At 41.9% G+C, this 21,665-nt stretch overlaps 1 protein-coding gene across 1 annotated transcript in view; it reads right to left on the reverse strand.

Moving 5' to 3' along the window:
- Nucleotides 1-21,665, reverse strand: part of KLHL29 (kelch like family member 29) — a 298,936-nt gene that overhangs the window by 31,433 nt on the left and 245,838 nt on the right. Inside the window, exons 7-10 of the mRNA XM_066639833.1 lie at nt 13,038-13,236; nt 10,828-11,010; nt 7,791-7,971; nt 1,517-1,710 (exon numbers count right to left, since the gene is read on the reverse strand). Coding sequence (XP_066495930.1) covers nt 1,517-1,710; nt 7,791-7,971; nt 10,828-11,010; nt 13,038-13,236 — 757 coding nt within the window. The remainder of the gene's footprint in view (nt 1-1,516; nt 1,711-7,790; nt 7,972-10,827; nt 11,011-13,037; nt 13,237-21,665) is intronic.

A 21,665-nucleotide genomic window follows, 5' to 3' on the forward strand; every position in this document is an offset into this window, starting at 1 on the left:
GCGATCCCCAGGATCGCGTCGCTCAGGGGACTGCAGGGACAGGCATTTACTCACCAGTTCCTGCAGCAGCCTGTCGGGGGTGCTGGGAGTCTTGCGTGAGCATCGACAGGGCTCCCCGCAGCTTAGAAAGTGAAAGCGCAGTGACCACGCTCCACCCAGTTTTGCGGAAATGGAGCATGACTGCTCCACTTTCACTTTTTAAGCTTGGGGAGCCCTGCGGTGAGTAAATTCCAGTCCCTGCAGTCCCCTGAGTGACACGATCCTGGAGATCGCGTCACTGCCTCCCTCCTGCCTCCGCCCCTTAAGGGGAAAATGGCCAGGGCTGTCAGGCTGGGGCATCGTGATGCTCCACTTTGAATAGCTCTGCACAATGGGATCTTCCTCTCAACTTTCCTCTGATAACATAGCCTTATGAAAGCCTCAACCCCGTAGTTAAATCACAAGCTACCACGTATGGAAACTATAAAAAGCCGGGGTCCTATATCAAGGGATCTGGAAGCTCTCATGTTCAAACAAAAGAAGGTTTTCTTTTATTTGAACATGACCTTGTACATACGGTGCGGGGAAGGCCCATGCAAGTTCTCACCTTTACTAGACCCATGCTTTGATTGTTTTTATTGTTTAATTACACCGGTCTCAAAAACTGAGGGTCCCAAAAACTTTTTTTTCAAAATTTATGGTGATTTCATATGAATTTGGGGTGCTGATTCAAAACATGGCATCAGTTTTGCCCTATCATACCTAGTTTTGGAGATACAGCATTGCCTCGTTAGTAAATGGTTCAAGCAACTTTCTCTTGAGGAAACCACGGTGTAGGCTATCTCACGAGGAAGCTGCTTGAACCATTCACTAATCTCCAAAACTAAATGTGATAGGGCAAAAACCAATGCCATTTTTGGAATCAGCACCTTAAATGTACCCTTCCCAAATGTGGAACTATTCCTATAGTTTTAACTTTTCAGACAGCAAAATGTGTGTTGCCCTGTGTTTATTATTGTTTTTATAAAAATTTTTTGCAGGGTCTTGCTTTGGATGCCTCTCAATGGGAAGGCCAGGTTAGAACTATTTGAAATAAATACATAAAAGACGAGGGTGAGAGAAGCAACGTCTGAACAGATCTAAACTTATAACACAATCCTATACATGGGAAGTAAATAAATTCAATGGCATTTACTCCCAGGTAACGATGTATAAGACTGCAGTGTTAATTATTTTTTATATCACAATGATATTCGTCCATTTTAGAGATTAACTGGAAGGTTAGATTAACAGCACACTAGTTATTTTGCAATGCGACATGATAAGTACCACTAACATCTTTGACCTACAGTACTACCATGAACATATATCCATTAGCATGACTAATAATCCTGACAGATAATCTTAGAAAAATGCAATTCTGCCTATAAGAATTACATTAACTGTTGAAGATATCCTGTGTCAGAGATTTCACTATGTTGTGATCACTGCTTTCTTCCCACCCTCCCATTTGCACAATGAAATGTGGTCTGCTTACCTATCATGGGCGACTCAATAAAACTCCAGGCATTCGTCTGAGGCACATATGACTGCAGGACTCCAGCAGCACGGCCAGCCTCATTTACTCCACCAAACACATAGATCTTTCCACCACAAACAGTGGCAGCTGCAGAATGTACAGCCTTCGGCAAAGGGGCAACTGTCTCCCATTGATTGGTGATTGTATCGTACCTAAAATACAAAGACATGTGAATAAGCTTAGATGCTATGATGACTAGTGTCCATCAACAGCTAGCAAGGAAAACAACAACTCTTTATCTTCCAACCCAAACAATGCAGTCATTAGATAGCTTACATCAGTGTTTCCTCAAACTGTGGGTGGGTCACTTGTCAATGTCAAGTGAGTCCCAGTTCAATATGTATTTAATTTTTAAGATATTAGACTTGATGCTACCATGGTATGTGACTGTATTTGGGAAAATGTGACAGATCTTCACAGTAGTCTGTGAAGGCTACTATATATATATGCTTTTAACAATGACAGTCACTGGGGCTTACTCCTAGGTAAGTGTGGATAGGATTGCAGCCTTTGGCATGCTTGGGAAATCTGTTTTAAAATTGCTTGGGAGGGCTACAAGGGTTCTTCTTTATTTTTAATTTTTAAACTTACTGTAAACTTTTAATTTACTTACTTGATTGATTTGATTTTGTCTAATGGGGGGATTAAAAAAAAATTCTGCTTGATGATTTCACTTCCAGTAATGACATCACTTTCAGGTTAATGACACCACTTCCTATCCTGACAGATTGTCATCCTAAAAAATGGGTCCTAATGATAAAAAGTTTGAGAACCACTGGCTTACATCATTAATGCTTTCTTCTACACTTGAGGAACACACATTGACAAAGGGAGAGAGGGCTGGAGGAGAAGGTAAAAAAAAAAAGTATTCTCCCCATGTATCTCTCAAGCCTAATTAGATCCCAAGCTAAAGAAATCCAGGATACCTTTGACAAGATTATTAATTTCCATTAATTAGAATAGCATGAGATTATTCTTGCAACTCAATGCAGTGATATTCAACAACCAGCGGAAGCAGGCAACAGTTAATACAATTTTGCTAGAAGATAATCTGATCTCCATGAGGCAACGGGGTATCTCTCTTTGCCCCAGTCAACTAGTCGTTAAGTGTGGGTTCTGTGGATGTGCAAATTGCCCCTGTTCAATTTTCACTGAGTGGACAAAGTCATCACACTTCACTGTTGGATGCTGCAAACATTAATGGGAAATGTGTTTCAGGAAGATTTCACCATTGCATCTATTCTCCCCATGTAGCACAAAAGATAAGAATGGTCATTAGAGCGCTAAATTAGTTCTAAGGTCATTGGTATCAGATTTAATTAAGCCATTGACCATAAAGATGTACAGTTAATAAACATGGATGAAGATTCATTTTAGACAACGTCACCAGTTCAGACGTTGGCAGCAAATCTAAATCTAACTCCTTCAAAATGAACCTCAGAGACAGTAAAAAATGTTCAGCTTCACAATTTCCATGGAATGGCAGCAGATTCAGTTAACTAACAGATTTGTGAATATAATAGCTGGAACAGTAGATTACAAAAATAAATTACACATCTCCCCTTCACACCTATCTAGCCACCCCTACCTAATGGCACAGGGGAATTGCAATGAACAAACATGAAAATTGTTTACATTCACAATTCCAGAGTTCAGATTTATTTTTTCCCTGCAATAATTTATTGTTAAAGTATTTTTTAAAATAGTCTTCAACCTACTATAGCCAAAAAGGGGGGAGGTAGGGGGGAGTTTATAGGAAGAATCTGAAAAAAGATGAAAAGCAAAGGAGCACTTATTAATATTCAAAACTGTAGCAAATACATTTGCATGATCTTCATTTCAAAAGCAGTTAAGAATAGAACAACATGAATATCCATAATGGGAGTACATTTGTCATTAAATAAGAGAAGTGATATGCAAGAACAAACATATGAAAGACACCCTACCAAAGGTTCTAAACCTAATCCAAATTCTTTCCTAAGAATATCTTTATAGGAAACAGCAAAAAAAGTGATATCTTCCTTTCGGATTCAAGTTAAGTAAGTGGCACACTCCTGGGATAGGTTGCAGTCTCACAGATGCTTAGTTCCAAGAAGAGGGAAGGCTTCCAGAGCTGCATTTGGACACTACAAGCTAATACACGGGCAAGCCCACTCTTACCCAACTCCCCATGCGTTGAAGCAGCTGTGCCAAGAGGGCGTGCGCTATATCCTATGGGAGAGTTTTGAGCTGCAAAGGCTTCTTCAAGTTAAGGGAACATTTGCTGCTGGCGCAAGTCTGAGTGGTCTCAGGAGGGCAGATTGAGGCCAGAAAGGGGAATAGGATACTTCCACTGTTGCAAAATGGTTGCTGACAGTGCGCAGAGTGCTCTGTCCGTCACCAACCTGTCCACTGTCACTGGAGCAGATAAGGCTGTGGAGGGGGTGGGAAGGAAGTAAAACAGGATGAGGAAGGGGAGGAACAGATTTAGGGAGGTTGTGGGAGAGGGTGGAGCTGGGGTGAGGGTGTGCACTGAATCCTATCCTCCCTTTTGACAGCCTCCTCATCTCCTTTCTCTCCTCAAACTTGCACCCATAAACAGCTGACACAGGTCCAAGGAGACCTATTGTGGAGTGGGAGGCTTATGGAGGGGTAAGGAGATTTAAATCCCCTTTCCTCTTCAAAACCTTCTGATCTCCCCACCACCACTGGATATGGCATGCTCCTTTTTGGCATGGCTGCACCAGTAGGGTGGGGAACAGGATAGGATTGGGCTCTACAGATGAGACTTTTCTGCTGACAAGTCCCCACCTGAAATCTCAACTCAACTCAATCTTACACTAGACGGCTTTGGAAAAGCCATTACTTTCACTTCAAGATCTCCTGATCTTGCAATATGGAAACAATACTGGTCTACCTCACTGGGCTGTCATATTACTAAGCGAATTTATGCAAAGTACTATGAACACCTGAAAAGCATTTCATAAAAATGCAAAACATTAATCATATAAATAATAAAACAGGCACATCATTATTACAGAAGAGTAATTAATATGAATGCTATGACAGCATAGATTCCCTTTGCTTTCATTTCCATTTTGGAGCAGTTTGATTTTCTCTCTCCACCATCATCATTGTTACATTTTTTTATTCTGCAGCTCCTGCTCAGTGGGAAAGGCTCTCTGCATTATCAGCCACAGTCCAAGTTGTATCTGAACACATATCAGCTTTTTCTTGCTTTGTCCTTTTTATTTCTCTCTAGGCAATCAGCCTCACGAGTGAATGCTTCAACCCATTTCTGTTATAAAGCATTTTCACCATTGTATGTGGACTTTATATACCATATGTTCACTATCTTATACATTATTTCAACCTATGGTTTTTAGAAAAGTCATGGAGAGGAAAAAAACTGTATTACACCAGCCAGGCATCCTATTTTCAAATCTCACATAATTATTGTTATTTCAAAACACTATTGTCATGTGTTGTGTACTTTTTCCTTCTCCTTTTGAGGATCCTCTAGGGCAGGGTTTCTCAAACTGTGGGTTGTGACCTGATTGTTGGTTGGTTGCGAAGCTGTAACTGACAAAATAATAGCAGAAGAGAAAAATGCATTGAGTCCTATGGAAAGTGAAACTGAGCCACATTATGCATTTACGCACGAGTAGACAACTGTGCCTTGGTCCACTATGAAGGGCAGTCTGAGAGGAATCCAATGCCACCAGAATGGTCTCTATCCGATGAATGCAGCCTTCCAAAAACACCAGAGAAGGAAGTCCCTCCCTCCAAGTTCACGAACGTACTGAGCCCTATGGAAAGCAAAACTAAGCTACACGTTTGCATTTACTCATGAGTAAACAAACGTGCTTTGACTTGTGTGAAAGGTCAGGCAAAGGGAAGTGCAAGGCTACCAGAATGGTCCCAATTCAATGAACGTGGAGCTCAAAAGGTGCTCCAGAAGGCAGCCCCCCCCCATAGTACAGTAAAAAGGTTTGATCTGGTAAGACTTCCTTTTTTTGGTCCTGTAAAGCTAGGTGAGTCCTGATGGTGCGGTAATTTCAAAAAGTGGGCTCCAATGCGAAAAGGCTTGGGAACCACTGCTTGATTGGAAAGGACTGTTGTGTTTTGCAGATTCCTGCCCCACCCCCACCCCCCCAGATAGTGGAGCCTCATTTCCTCTCTTTCTCATTCTAGGGTTTTTATGCTGTTTACAGGTAAACTTTAAATCTCAATCCTGCCCACACAAAAATCATGTTGGATTTAAAATTGATTTTGTCCCAAATCACACTAAACTAAGAATTTAAATTGAACTGGGACTGGTAGGGCTGAAAATCTTAAGGTGTTTTTTTTTGGGGGGGGGGCACTTGAGGTTATTGCAGGCAGGCTACAGAGAGAATTCCATGTCATTGCCCCTTATTTAATTATTTGTTTTACTTTAATTTATAATTATTTGTTTTAATTTACTTATAGCCTGCCTATCTAGGGAAAAAGGCACACTTTCAGTGCTTGCCCATGGGCAGTGTTTGCTGCATTCTCAGGAAAGTATTTCCTGCTTGATGATGTCACTTCTGGCCATGACATCATTTCCAGGTTAAGTCGCTCTATTGAAAGCAAAAGGAGAATTATACAGAACCTAGAATTACAGGAGAGTATTTAAGAAATATCCAATGGAACAACATCTTTATGCCTACAGAGGTAGAATGGACTGAGGGCCCAATCCTAATTTTGCCCACCACTGGCACTGGCATGTTTACGGCCCCAGTGAGTAAGGAGCGCTGATGCTAGGTCCGCGCCAGTGAGTTGCCAGTCCCAATGCTGGCAGGAACACACCACTGCCTGGGGTAAGTGCAACCACTGGGCAGCAGTGTGGCATCTGGGGAGGGTGGGTGGGGGAGGGACTGGGGATTGGTGGAGCTCCACCATATCCTGAATTCTGTGTTGAGCCACAAGGCCCAATACGTAATCTCTCAAGTTTGTGCCAGCAAAACAGCTGATGGGCAGCACTGAAGAAGTCCCACTGCTTGGGGCTTCCCCTGAGGAGACCTCCAGCTGCTTCCAGGCACCTACTGGATACAGTGGCAGCTACTTTGGCACTGCTGCTTCAGTGGGCACCGAGAAGCTCAGGATTGGGGTGCGAATTTATGGAGAAGCTATTTTCCTGACGGGTAAACAAACATAATAGGCTTTCACAGTCCTAAAATTTGCTATTAAAAGAGCTCAAGATACATTTAGATGCTGAAATGTTTTTAACTGTAATTAGGACTGTGGGATATTCACCCCGCGTTCCTGGAGCAGGAGAATAGCTAAGAAAATGAGACAAACTAGAAAGTCATCAGTTTCAATTTCCTTTGCCATAACAACCCAGTAGGTGGTAGTAACGGAGTTCTTTCACCCCCAGACCCCTATCTGTATAATGGAGATAATGACCAAAAAGGTTGTTTTAAGAATTATAATGTATATGAAGTTGAACACCTGAAAGCACAAGATACATGTATAACAATGTACTAGTACCACGACTACTAAACAGCAGTATGACTTAAGTACTTTTGCCTGATGAAATACATAGTTGAGAGTGGATTTCCTAAATCTACATTTTTTGTAGTTATTAAACCTTCTTATTTTCGAGAGACCTACAAAATTATCATTTGATGTGCAGCACAAAATTATGAGCATCTTTTAAAAACATATTCTGTATAAAGAGGGTGACAACTGGCATTGTAGTGTAGTGGTTAAGAAGCTGAGTTGCATATCAACTTCCTTGGTTCAAATGTCGCCTCAGCCATGAATTCACCTGGTGGCCATAAAGTAAACCACCCCCTCCAAGCCTCAAGCTCTCCAGCAGCTATATGGGGATAACAGTACTTAACCAGGATGTAAGCCAGGGCTGAATAGTGGTTTGGGAGTTGGACTTAGACCTGGATGATCCAGGTTCAAACCCCTGCTCAGTCACAAATTATTCTGGTTGACCTTGGGCCAGTCACTATCTCTCAGCCTCACCTACCTTACAGGGTTGTTGTGAGAACAAAAGGAAGGTAGGAACTATGTACACCACCCTGAGCTCCTTCGAGGAAGGGCGGGATAAACATGTGAAAAATAAACACAAACTTATAGGATCTAAGTAAGGATTACATAACATGCAAAGTGCTTTGCATGCTCAGAAAGGGCTATTCAAATACAGTTATCATTAATTAAATAACACTTAAAAAAATGCACACCTTAAATCACCACAATGTGTAAATGAAGCAAACGTTACCTCTCTACATGATCAACGTTGCCTGCCACACCAAGGCCTCCAATGGTATAAATTTTCCCGTCATACACCAAACTATTGTGCCGACATCTTGGGACTGTCATTCGGGAAACGAGATTCCAGTTATCTAGTAGCGACATGTAACACCAAACATCAGAGAGTGTGACTCCTGATTCCATGCCACCTGCCCCCAAAATGCAGAAGGGAAAAAAAAGAGACCAAAGTGACTTGAAGGAAATATAGCTCTAGGGATATATATTATATTGCAACTGGTTTGCATTGCAAGAACTTCTTCCAAATGACACTCTACTAATTAAAATAAATCACCCTCAATTGCAAGCATCTGTTCAGATGATGCAGATTGGTGTCATTTATTCATGCATCCCAAAGGGCATTTTTTTTTTTTTTTGCAAAAAGGCTGTCATGATGTCAGACTAGGCAGGACATTTACATATAGGAGTATGCCCAGCCAGCATTCATAAATAAGCTGTAGTCTGTTCACTTACACATTCAAGTGCTATGAAAGACCTGAGCAGCTTGCCAGACACCCTCTGATCTGAAATCTTAAGTATCATTCTGTTTAGGCCACAAATGCTAAGAAGAACAGAATACAAGAGCTCTTCTTCAGATCCCCAAAGTTGATAGGACACAAAATAAAACAAGGAAGAACTTTCTCTAGAGTCACATGTTACAGTTTTTAGTTGTACCAAACAGGCGTTTAAGAAAGTATATAATAATAATAATACTGGTATCTATATACCTCCTTTCTGGTCATCGGATTACTCCTCTGATTTTATTCAAGGCGGTTTACATAGGCCTCCGAGGGATTTTTACAATAACAGAAAGGCTCTATCTTTCAAGAACCGCACAACATTTCAGATGGAGTTGCCTCCCACACTGGCTGACAAGCAGTTCCTTCATCTCTCACTTGAAGGGCAGCCAAGACGCTTCTTCGCTCACACCAAAGAGCAGGTGGAATAGCTCAGCTTGTCAGCTGCTTCAAGGTCTCGCCATTCACGGAGCTGCCAGTGGCCTCAAACTGGAGACTTTCAGATGTTATCTCTGGGTTATCGGAGGTTCTACCCTCTAGACCAGACCTCCTGCCCAATATAACAATATAACTATTGACTTCCGCTTGTGAGATAACTCACAATTGTGCAAGTTGGCACAACTGTCGCTGATTCCTCCTCCTTTCTTCAACCCCCATGGTAGGGTCTGCATATCACCCACTTCCTGAGGATCTTTCAATCTTCAGGTATAGATTTTTGGGGTGTGCAGGGAGCTAGAGAAAGAAGGGGGGACTGGCAAAAATGACTCCTCCTCTTGAGGAACCACAAGTTCTGACAGGAGCAGAAGGATAGGATCTGGACACAACCCCTAAAGCACAAATGCTACAGCTGTCTGGAAATGTGTTATCAGACAGGTACACCTGCAAAAATGCTGGAACTGACCTTAACCATACATCTAGACAAAAATAATTGGGGACATTTCCTAGACTAAACACTAATAAATGGAGATCATCTAATGACGTAGAAACTTGAGAGTTGCATGATACTACCACAAAAACAACCAAGGTTCTACTTATGTATTATACAGATATGCCCCAGTATCCACAGGGGATGGGTTCCTGGCCCCCTCCACAGATACTGGAAACTGTGGATAAAAGGGAACCCTATAGTAATTACTGTATAGGATTCTCCACGACCCCTCCTCTGCACCTGTTACCTTCTGTTTGTTCTCAGTTAATAAAAAGTTTGTCTTGCTTTCACATTTGCAGGAATGCAAGGAACTGGCAAGCAGAAGTCCTGATGGAGGGAGAGACTGCCAGAACGACAACAAGCTGTTCCAAGCTGCTTCCTGTTACCTTTCTGGCAGTCTCTCCCTCTATGGTGCCTTCTGCTTGCTCCACTCCTCTCTTGCGCTCTTTCCTTTCAACACCTGCCCTCTCTCAATGCTGGTGGGAGGCTACAAGAAGCTGATGCAGAGCTGCAGACCCGGCATGAAGAAGCAAACCCTTCCGTCTGTCAAAGACAGATGACGGGGAGGGTGTGAGGGAGAAGGCGGGAGCAGGAGGGAGGAGGAGGAGGTAGTGGCTGTCGTGATGATCATGCAAGCATAGAGGGGAGACGGTTATGTGCAGCCTCCCTCTATGGTGCCTTCTGCTTGCCCAATTGTTGCATTCCCCTTTAAGCAACATGTAAAAGCAAGTGTTACTTAAAGTGTTACTTAAAGAGGAATGCAACAATCAGGCAAGCAGAAGGCAACATAGAGGGAGAGGCTGCCAGAACAGTAACAGGATGCAGCCTGGAACGTCCTGTTGACACTGGCAGTCTCTCCCTCTATTGGGACTTCTGCTTGCCGTATCCATGCTCCTGCAAATGTAAAAGCACCATGAGTTTTATACTAGTGGAGAACAAACAGAAGGTAATGGAGGCCCCCGATCCACTGATAACTGAAACCGTAGATATGGGATCCATGGATATGGGGGCCCATCTGTATCACAAAAGTCAGAAGCATTTGAAAGAAAGAAAAAAGTCAAGCATCATATTAGTGAAGTGACATTTCTGTGCTCCCCCAGCTAAAAGTCTGAGTGAAGAGTTTGTTCAGTTTCACTAGAACTAACAAGAGAGGGTTACTGTTCATTTTCAAGAAGAGAGTTCAAAAATGTGAAGTGAACAAGAAGTAGACCTTCTTGTAAGCAAATATGGTAAATGTAGGTCAGGTATGTAGCAGCTCAGTCAAACTGACTCAAGATGCTGAAACCCAACACTTAGAGCCAGCTCCAGCCCATGTTTTACACTGTGTTGCAATAGCAAAGGGAAGCTCTTCACACGCTGATGTGGTGTCGAACCTATCCTTTGCACGTTACAAGTGCCTAATCCACTGGGGAGGACATCTGAGCTGAAGTGAAATGGAGAGTGATAAAAGGAAGCGTCTCTCAGACAAGCTGGCGAACATTCATCCTTGTTTGGCCTGTCAGACAGAACGGTTTTCATTCATATAGACAATGCTCTTCCTCCCCCCACTTCTTGCTGCTCACCTGAGAGATAGACATTGTCTCCGGCGCTCACCACACTGAAAAACTCCCGGTCATAAAAGGGCAGGCTGGCCAGTGGATACCATTTGTTGTTTTGAGGATTGAAACACGTTACTGCTGTTAAGGCTCTTTGATTCATGCCAATCATCTGACGGCCTCCAACTAGGACTATTACTTCTGCCACACCTAGGATGTAAATTAACAGGAAAATGTTTGCTTAATACACACACACTTCCCAGTGCACAAGCTCTCCCTCTCCATGCTTCATAATCCTGAATTCTGTTTTAGATTAATATTCACAAGGCTTCTTCTGTAAAATTTGTTTGTATTCTCATTATGTTTTGAACAAGTTAGGCAAGGAACCATGCCACAATGTGGTCAAATATAGTTCTCTGCGCTCTAAACATTTTCAAAGATAGCAAAACAGTAAGAGACACACACTGCAATCCTAACCACACTTGCCTGAGAGTAAGCCCCATTGAACAAAATAAGACTTATTTTGTTTGTTGAGCAGACCTGGTTAGGATTGTGCCCTAAATGATACATTTGGAAGAGAATGGCAGTTCCTTTCTCCAACAGTTATGTCCTTTTTGATTTTCCAAGTCAGTTTACCAACAATGTTAAATGAAAGATAAAACAGTGACTTTAAGTGGGAATGTACAAAATCTCACAGTCATATTCCAAGCTGAATATTCTAAATCAATATCACATACACATGCCCCCTTTTACCATCTCTAATATGGATCTGAATAAACTCCACAAATAAAAGACTGAAGGCTGAATCCTATTGAACTTTCCAGCACAGATGCAGCTGCAATGCAGCCCTAAAGTAAGGTAACAGACATTCCTTTTACTTTAAGGAGGTCTCCATGATTGCCTCCCCCCCCCCCCAATGCAGTGCATGCCCCTGTATGGCTGGATGCAGCTAAATGGCTGGATTGGGCCCTAAAAGAATGAATCCAACATTCCAAGAGATAACTTAGGCTGCAATCCTGTACATACTTACCTGAGAATAAATCCTATTGAGCACCCTGTGACTTACTTATGCATAAATATGCTTAGGATTGCACTGTAAGCCAGGCAAAAATGATCCAGTGAACATCTTATGAGATGAAGGCACCATAAGCCAATACGAGATAAAGGTAACATTTGAATTTATTCCTACCGACCCCGAAAAAGCATCACTTCTCACCTTCTAATTAACAATATTTATCCTATATAAATTATCTTTCAGAAATAGAAACACACATGGGCCAGTGGGGCTATTCTTATGTTTATTCTAAAAAGTGAGTCCTGGCCCAAAAAAGTTTGAGAGTCACTAGCTTAGGTTGTTGTTGTGCACAGATGTGTGATATTACTTGAACAGATATAGGGGTTTTACATGTTGATGTATTTACATTTTAAAAAGTGTTGCTGTGGGTTGTATGCTAACCTTTACTTTTGTGCATGCTTGCTTGAGCACAACTCTTTGCATTCCTGGAAGCAGTTTCTATTGAAGGGGCAGTGCTGAACTAGAAAGATTAAGGTACAATCCAATGTTAACAAGCTCAAGATTATCTGGGCTTGGATCCAACGTTGCTCTCCATGAGTGGGAAAGGCCCCACAGGAGGTGCAGGAGGTGTGGAGTTCCACAAATTCACCCCTCCTTCTGCAACCCTCCTGCATCACATCCCATACCATCTCTGGAGAGTCCCCACTCCTCACAAGCAGCTTTTTAAAGGGCGTGCATGCAGGGATTACGAGGAGGAGGAGGGACAAGAAAGCATCTCTCCTCAAGAGGAGTACCAATTGCACTTTTTTGAAACTAAGCTATGGTCTTGCTTCTAAGATGCAGGAATTTTCAAAGGTGATCAATACTAGCAATTAGTGTCTCTCTCTCACACACACACACTCACACATAGTCTCTAATAGAATTGAGCTGTTCTGAAAATATGACCAATTTGAAAAAGAAAAACAGCTGTAAGGGCTGGTGATGAATCTCTCTCTTTCCTTTTTTGCCATAGGGGGAATCAGTGTCAGAATCTGAAGTAGAACTGCAGGATACCTGATTGCCCAATTTGCTACTCTGACTGTATCTTGGCAGTGCCAGAGAGAGAGAGATCATTTAATCTCATAAGTCATATGCAGACTATAAACAGCTTGAGCCACCCCAACAACAGCTGCAGAAAACGATAGATCTCAGAGTCTCGTCTTTGAAGTGTGCTGAGGTTTACCTGCTGATAGCCTGGGCCGGGTTCTTGGAGTTTGCATCTCTTGTCGGGCATGCGGCAGCATGTGATAACGCTTTGCCTCATTCACCAGATCCCGGCAGGCCTCTGAAGACTTTATCAACTCCTCATTGTCAACAACATTGAGCAGATAACTGGGATGGATGAAGGGTAGGCGGACCACTGCCAGCAACTCAGCAGCATACTGGAAAAAGAACACACAGCAATGGCTTTACACAACTGGTAGTCAGGGGATTCTTCGTTGTCCTCTGTCCTTGGGACAGTATATCTACACTAACCCAAGCCTCAACTTTTGTAACACAACTTGGATGTTTTCCATTTCTTCACTTCCTCTTCTTCCCCTCCCCAAAACATAGTTACTGCCAGATGAAGTTCCTTTTCAAGGTAGTTTCAAGTCTCATAAGGTTAAAGCCCTGCAAAAAAACCTTCAGAACATATAGCCACTCTTGCAGTACACAAATATTTCGAGCTAAAAACAGATAGTGAATTTATGCTGAATGCAACACCTGACAAATAGGAGACGTGCTGTAATCTTTCCTATTTCCTCAGTTAACCTTGAAATTTACGGTTTCAGACCAGCAGCTATTCTAGTAGCATTTTAAAATGTCAAAAAAGTTTGTTTATAGAATATCTAAGGCGAATGCTGAATAATAGTATTGGTTTCAATAAAGCCATGGGATTTGTTCATTGGCAAAACAAATATGTTCTTTCAGGTTTTGCTGGAAGTCAGACTCCAGAAGTTAATAATCAAATGCAGATGGCGTATCTCCATCTTTCAGTATAAAACAAACTTTATAGTGCAAAGGACGTTTAAATGGCTGGGGACATTCATCATCAGTCAAGGATCAACAGAAAGCAAAAAACAGAGAGAAAATTGCAAGTTATAAAATGAAGAATTCATGCAATGATTTATTTTTGTAACTGCTCATTGTCCTAAATATCACAGACTGCCTCAGAGCAAACAGCACTACATTTGGAGGATGTGCTGGCAGACAGAGGTGAGGTAGACAGAGGAGATTTGTACACACATAAAAGGCGATTACAAATAGCCAAGGATATTGCTAGGACAATGCATTTTTTTTTACACTGGAAACTGAAGTACGCTTTAATAGCTGAAAGCAGCCAAGTGAGCATCCAAGATCTTTAGGCAGCTGGGAGCATTCATTGTCATTCATGAGTCCTTCCTTAACTAAACTGACTTCAATGGAGACAGCAAAGAAGAGGGAAGATGTGCAAGGGGAGCAAATTTTTATATAACATTCTTAACATGCAGCATTCTAGTTTATTAGATAATGATTAAGAATGTAGACATATTTGAAGGAAGCATTCTGCAGCTATGTTGTTATGATCTGTCACCACCCTCAGTCAAATATATTCAAGAATAATTTAGAATTCTCTTCCAATTCAGGGAGACCTGGGCTTCAGAGTTTCAACGTTGATCACATAAGCTGCATGAAGATGCCTACTGGTGTGATGGCAGGCAGAAAGAATATAGCTGGCTGTTTTTTTAAAGTCTTACTGAACACAATGGGCTGAGTAAGGGCTGAGTTACTCTTACTGAGTAATGGGCCAATGCATTTCCAAAGGTTACTTCTCAGCCTTTAGCAGCAAATTGTTTGTTGAAACAACACTCCAACTTATAAAATCCAAATGAAATGAATACAGTGGGCCATTATTATCAGTGAGAGGGGTTGGTTGGTTGGTTCCAGAACCTCCTGTGGATGAGAAATTCCAGAGGTTGTCAAGTCCCATACCAAGAGAGGCAGGAAGACAAGAAGCGGAATCTGAACCAGCCACTGATTAATATATATAAATTTCCCTGGATTTTACTAGTGTGGCATCCTCTCTCTCCACCCATCTCCTCAGACTTATTCAGGTGCATTCTGGCTTTCCTCTTGCTCTCTTTTGATTGGCTGGAAGCGGGAGCCACTGGAAGAAGTGGTTGGGGCTGTGCGAAGTGACAAATCAGAGGAGGAGAGGCATGCAGGGAAAGTGAACTTTATTTTTTTTAACTTGGTTTCACAACCTAACTTGGGTAACTTTTTCCCATCTATGCCCATTTTAGTAAGAATCAGGGTCTACTAGAGAGGGCTAACAGAGGAGTGAACTTGGAAACTAGTGGCCTGAGCATCTTGAAACAATTCTCTGTTTGACCATTGATTGCTTTGGGACTCAGGCTATGAGATGCAAGTCTACATCACTTGTCACAAAGAAAAAGAACGGACGCACAACCTGATCATGTTGATGCCATCCACCACTTCTAGGACTAGCCACCATGAGTAACTAACTGTCTTGCCTGGGCTATATTTCAACATATTCACACACACCCAACCATCATCAACTTCAGACTCTAAGAAACTGGCAGAGGAAGAGGGACAGGTAATTCATTATTACAAACAGTTGCCCTAGAAAGAGAGCCACAAAACCTGGAAGAGTCTCCTGGAAGTGACATCAAAAAAAGGTGAAGACCATAGAGAAGGCCATAGAAGTTAGTGTGCCATGAGGAGAAAAATGTTGAAAATTGCTGTACTAAGTATTAAATGCTTAGCAGACAGAATAAGCCTATGCTTATTAGAAATGGAAGACTGGATATTTCTATGCTGGTTAGAAATGGAAGACTGGATCAAGGCCAATAAGTCCCTCATTGGTATGGATCCAGGAATGGCCTCTTAATAATAGCCTTATTATAACTGCTGTCAGCCAGATCGAACAAAGCCCTTCTTCAATAAACACTGAGCAAAGCCTGCATAATTGAAGTTCTGCATCTTTTCCTGTAGTAAACGAACAAGACAGCAGTACTGGCCTCCTGGATGCCTCAGATAAACTGGGGAACAACAGCTGCAGTAATAAGGCAAGAGCTCACCCACCTTTTCTTGACCAGATTACTAAGAGAATGTCATTCTGTTTCCCACTCTTTGTAGGAGATTGTCTCACTGTAAAAACTACCAATGAAATAGACCCTAGGTGAAATAGAAATAGAAATGAAATAGACTCTGCTGACCCTTGGTGGCAGAGAGGAGTTGCCGTCAAGTAGAGCGTGGGAGGCAAAGGGCCAGAGAGAGGCCAGGCCAGGAAGGAATCCAGCTGGAAGAGTTCTAGGAATCTAGCTGGAGGAGTTCTATGAAAGACTAGAACTATTCAATTGTAAAAATCCCTACAGGGGTTTAGAACAGCCTGCCTATGTAAACCGCCTTGGATTAAAGTCTGAGGAGAAATCTGACGACCAAGAAAGGCGGTATATAAATACCTGTATAAATAAATATAAATAAAAATGGGCTGCTCTGGCTCATCAGCGTAATAGTGCAACTGTTTGATGGTCACCATTCTTATTGATACCCTCTTGCCCTCATGCAAGCAGGTCCCAACTCTACCTGATCACTGATGGCATTACACTATGCGTAATCACTCTCTCTTATAAAAGTATATAATCCCACTGCCTCTGGAAGAGGAAAGAGGTTTTTGTAAACCAAATTGTTTTTTGCGCCAGCTCTTTTAAGCAATGTACTTGTGGGTGAATTTCATTTGGCTTTGCTGATTTAAGTACATACAAGTGATCAAGGCATTCCATAGCTTATTTCTTTCCAATTCTGACTTGCGTGTGCTTTTAAACTTTGTTAGCTACAATTGTATTAAATATCTTGTTAGCATTATTCTTTTTTTACTGAAGCCTGAAGTAATCACTGTTTAGCATTTCAGACTTCTTACCATCTGCTGCCACTTTCCCTTCCTTTTCTTTTATTCTTTACCATTGCCATTTATTTTAATGTAATTTCTATTACTCTTTTCATTTTTTATTAACTATTATTAACACAGGACAATTTGCCTAAAGGGAATTTTGTAGAATTTACAAGGCTGAATTTCCAAGGAGGCCCAAACCTCATCTTGGTAAACTCCAATATGGGAGTGTATTTTTATACCACAAAAAGAGACTGCAGCTACTAAACTCAATATGGATTTCATTATTTCTATAAAAGTGTAGACTGGGTACTTCAAGATGCAAATAATTCAGGCTAGTGCTGGAAGTCAATTTTGGATTATAAGGGAACTATGCTTCAGACCTCTGAAAAATTAGCATTCTTGTTCAAATAGGACACTGCTCAAGGAAGTAAGCCATACACATTTTATGAAGACTGACAAATACAGCTTTAACAACTATTAAATTTGTGTGGTTCCATTAAATTTGTGTGGTTCCATTTAAAGCAATGCAGTCATCCAAATTCAGATGGTTGGACTCATAGTATCCAAGATCTTGTTTACTCGCTTTAAGTAAGGGACAAAATGATACTTTATAAATAAATATTATTGACAATAATTATTAGTGGCACTTTAGCCTACAGTTCAGCATATAGTTCAGCATACTTAAATCCATATGACTTCAACAGGAATAGCTGTTTTCTAGACCAGGAGTTCCTAAACTTTGCAGTGTCAGGACCCACCTCATCCTCTACGGTGGATTGAGATGCTGAAGGCCTCTCCTGGGCTGGCGACCCACAAAAAGGCCTCTGCAGGCCTCAGAATAGCCTTCAGAAGCCTCGGTAAGCTACTTCTGGTTTGCTTCTGAAAACTGGAAGTGGCTTCTGAAAACCAGACGTGGTTTGCAGAGGCTTTTCAGGGGTCATTTTGAGGACCTTAGAGGCTTGTTGGGTGAGCCCCTGAGTGCTCCGGTAAGTAATGGGATCTCTGGAATGGCTCCTATTTGGAGCCAAACTAGTGCCAGGGTGGACAGCAGGGCCCAGATCGTGACTCACTCTGCTTGGGCTCACGACCCACCAGTGGATTGAGACCCACACTTTGGGAAGCGCTGTGCTACTGTTCCTTCAGTGTGTACTTTACATTATTCTTCACAAAAACTTGAGGTATGTGGACACTATTCCTATATTTACATAAGAAATGGAAAACTTTCCCAAGGCCACCTAGAGAGTCTATGGCTGAGTAGATTTGACAACAGGTCCCCCAAAATTAAAGTCCAGCACTGCTTCACTCACTATAACCCTCAACGTAAGTGGCAAGGAGTTAATTTTCTCAATCTCTAGCATAACAATACTTTGCAAAGTCAGTATACTGGCTGAAACCCAAGATATAACATGAAGCATGATACTGCAATATATGATGATAGGCAGTATTAAAGAAAGGCCAGTACTGATTTATGAAATCAATTTAGCTGTACTCAAGGAAGAAAAAAAGAGATTTTTTTGCTTCCTATTTATGTGGTGGTATTTTTTAAACCATACACCATGTCATGGAATTGCGGGATCAAACAAACGAAACTGTTTGGAACCTTCCCAAGTGTCTATGTACATGTCTGCAAGCATGAGCACATACGAGCTTGGTATTAATCTCAGAACTCATCCAACATAAAGCCTTGGGGAGTCTATTGCCTTCGGTGTCATAACGATGTGCTCACTTGTTACAGTCTCCACACCATATCTGGGTGATGCTATGCTTCTAAAATGTTAGAAGCTATCATAAGATCAGTGTCAACCAGCTTGGTAAGAATGAGATTGCTTTTTATAAAATTTGGAAATGCCACATTCCAATCCAGATTCCGGCTATCTAACCTGCTGAATCTTTTTAAAGCACAATGGAAGAAGGAGAAAAATAAGTAAGAGATATAGATATACAAGGAGTTGGGCTAATAATCGGCTTCAACCTTGTTGCCAAACTTTTTAGCACTGAGACCCAGTTTATAAAATGACACTCTATTGGCATCCACCTAGCTTTACAAGACCAAAAAAGAAAAAAAGAAGTTTCACTTTACCTGCTGTTCAAGCCTCTGTTTTTATCCTTTTTACTATGGTGGGGGGACAACACCACCACCATCTTCTGGAGCATTTGTTGAGCTCCACATTCAGACTATGACCATCCTGGTGGCCTTGTGTTGCCCTTCACCTGTCTTCGATAGGAGCCGAGGCACTGTTGACTAATCATGAGTAAATGCACTTAAGCGACTCAGTTTTGCTTTCTATGGGACTTAATACATTTTCCTTGACAGCTTGGAGGAGGAGACATCCTTCTTGGGTGTTTTTTTGGAGGCTGTGTTCATTGGATCAGGACTATTGCGTTCCTCTCGGCCTGCCCTTCCAAGTAGACTGAGGCACATTCACCTGCTCATTTTTACTTTCCATGGGGCTCAAAACATTTCCTTGTCTGCCCTCAGCTTGTCACTTTCATGACCCATCAACAATTGGATCCTGCAGGGATCCACAGCTTGGGAAGCACTGGGCTTACTACAAGTAACAAGTAACCATACAGAACAAGTAAACAGCAGACGCAGATATTGTAGGGCCTTAGTTTGGCTGCTGAAAATTATAGCAGGAGGAGAATGGCATGAAAAAGGGGAGACATGAATCTGTAACTGCTGCCTTTACCCATCAGCTGGGAGATGAGATTTTTATCTTGTGTTAATGTCCCAGGCCACCAACCCTAACTTTCTAAAACAGATTCATGAAGGCCTACTCCCAAGTGCCCCATTAACAATAGCAGAAGAGGCTGGAATACTCTACTCCTAGACATGGAAGGTCTAACATGGAACCAGAGTGACTAGTCAGATGGCTCATTGTGCATTTTTGACCTACCAGGCTTAGGCAGACTTTGGCCTGAGGGCAGAAGCAGTCACGCTGTAGACTTCCTTATCCCCTTTTATCAGAATTAGATTGAGAACATTTTGGATTCCCACCTGGTCTGTTTACTAGCCTTCTTTGTGACCTTGCCTGTGCTTCCCAGACAGGTATTACTGTTCTTATGTGTCTAATTCCAAGCCTCGCTTCACTGTCACATATCAAAACTTCCTGCTCTTTAACTTACCCCTATCAAAAAGCACTTATTTCTGCTTCCATTCAGGTTTAATAAAAAGGAAGTCTTTACTCTGAGGTGATGTCAGGAGTCAGGCTCTGGCTCAGAGCGCAGGTCCATTTGAGGGACCACCCAGCCAGGCCAACCCCTGGACTCTTAGTACCTGTGGTAAAGGTAGCCTCCATCTGCCATTAGGAGGCAGGTGGGGCTGCCATGGGGGCACCCAGTGATGGGCTTTGGCTAGGGCACCCAGCAAATGGATGTCAGCATCATCTTTACTTTTCACACCATCAAATTTCCTTCAGTTTTTATGATATATTGGGAAGCTACTTAGTTTTCTGACACTTTTGGCAGGAATGCCCACAAGGTCAAAATAACATTTCCCCATTATCTTAAATATAATCTCTCTTTCTATAGTTACTATTACTTCATACAAAATGATCTTTTGTAGTGATGGATTAAATAAATATTTACTAGGAATAAACACGTAGAACTGAACTGCATTAAAATTTATAGGAGTTCTCAGTCCTCTGTGATCACTGGATAATGCATAATACTAGGAGGCAGCTTAGAAAAATTAAACTATGCTTGGATATGCAAAATTCAGCACAGAGATAAAGAAGAGAAATATACTACACACTTCTCTGCTTAGGTATTCAAACTGAAATTCAAAATCTATCCGAATTATTTGAAGATAATTAAAACAAAAAATCTTAAACAGCAATTTCAGTGTAAACTGATATGGCATTTAGTAATTCCAAGCAAGCCTGTGTATTCAAGGAGGCCAATGATGATACAGCAGTGGAAAAAAAAATAATTGCAGACCCCAGCAGTTCTCAAACCTTTCGGTCACCAGAGTCCTTTACATTCCCTAAAAGGAGTCTTTAGAAGTCCTGTTGGCACATGTGTGAGATTTCAGGGAGCCCCAGAGTGCCAGCATTAAACAGGTGAAGGGCAAATGGTGGCCGCTTATGGTGACTGAAGGGGTCTCAGGGAGCCCCAGGGCTCCTAGGAACATGCTTTGAGAAACACTGATCCTAGACCATTATAAAAAAAATGTAAAAAGCTAAGAGAGTTTCAACAGTCCAACTGTGGCATCTACACCAGTGTTTATTCAAGCTCACAGGAAGTCTTGAACTGGTGATATGCGGAAGCAGGGAGTCAGTCTGTGTGCTATCAACCATCTCTGGTACTTGTGGGGGACCCAGTCCCACCAGCCAAGGAAGCCCTTGACCAGACAGACCAGAATAGGACCGGAGATACTTCTCGATCCCTATAAAAGCTTTAGGGTCACACTTGCTTGACAAGTAGGAGACATGCTCCTGCTGACTACAGTTTCTATTGTGCCTCACACTCAACTGCAAAGACTCAGAGATATGGCATTCTACATTTGACATGTTTGTTACGGGAAAGGTTTAACAATGCTATACATAGAAATTAGGTTTGGCATGGGAAGTAAGGAGCTGCCCCTTGGCCTGGTTTGCATGATGAACGGTACTGCTCTGCAACAAAATATTCAAAGCTACTAGGATAGCTTCTCTTAGAACCTTCTTTTCAGGCTGGAGATGCAGGAATTAATTGTCCGGGGGCGGGGGGGGGGGAGGAATACGGATTGAATGATGGGTGCAGAGATTAGCCACCAAGATATCCTCTATTTTTAACCCAGCTCTGATGCCAGTTGGTGACTAGGGTAATCAACTCCTTTTGAACTGTCTTCAGATATCATATATTTCACATAAGCCTTCTCTACTAGTATGCATCAAAACCAGTTTAAATAAAGAATGTGCTCTCCATTTGTATGTGCATGCTCAATTTTATTTA

Source organism: Tiliqua scincoides, chromosome 1, assembly GCF_035046505.1.
Source record: "Tiliqua scincoides isolate rTilSci1 chromosome 1, rTilSci1.hap2, whole genome shotgun sequence".
In the NCBI taxonomy this organism is placed as follows: domain Eukaryota; kingdom Metazoa; phylum Chordata; class Lepidosauria; order Squamata; family Scincidae; genus Tiliqua; species Tiliqua scincoides.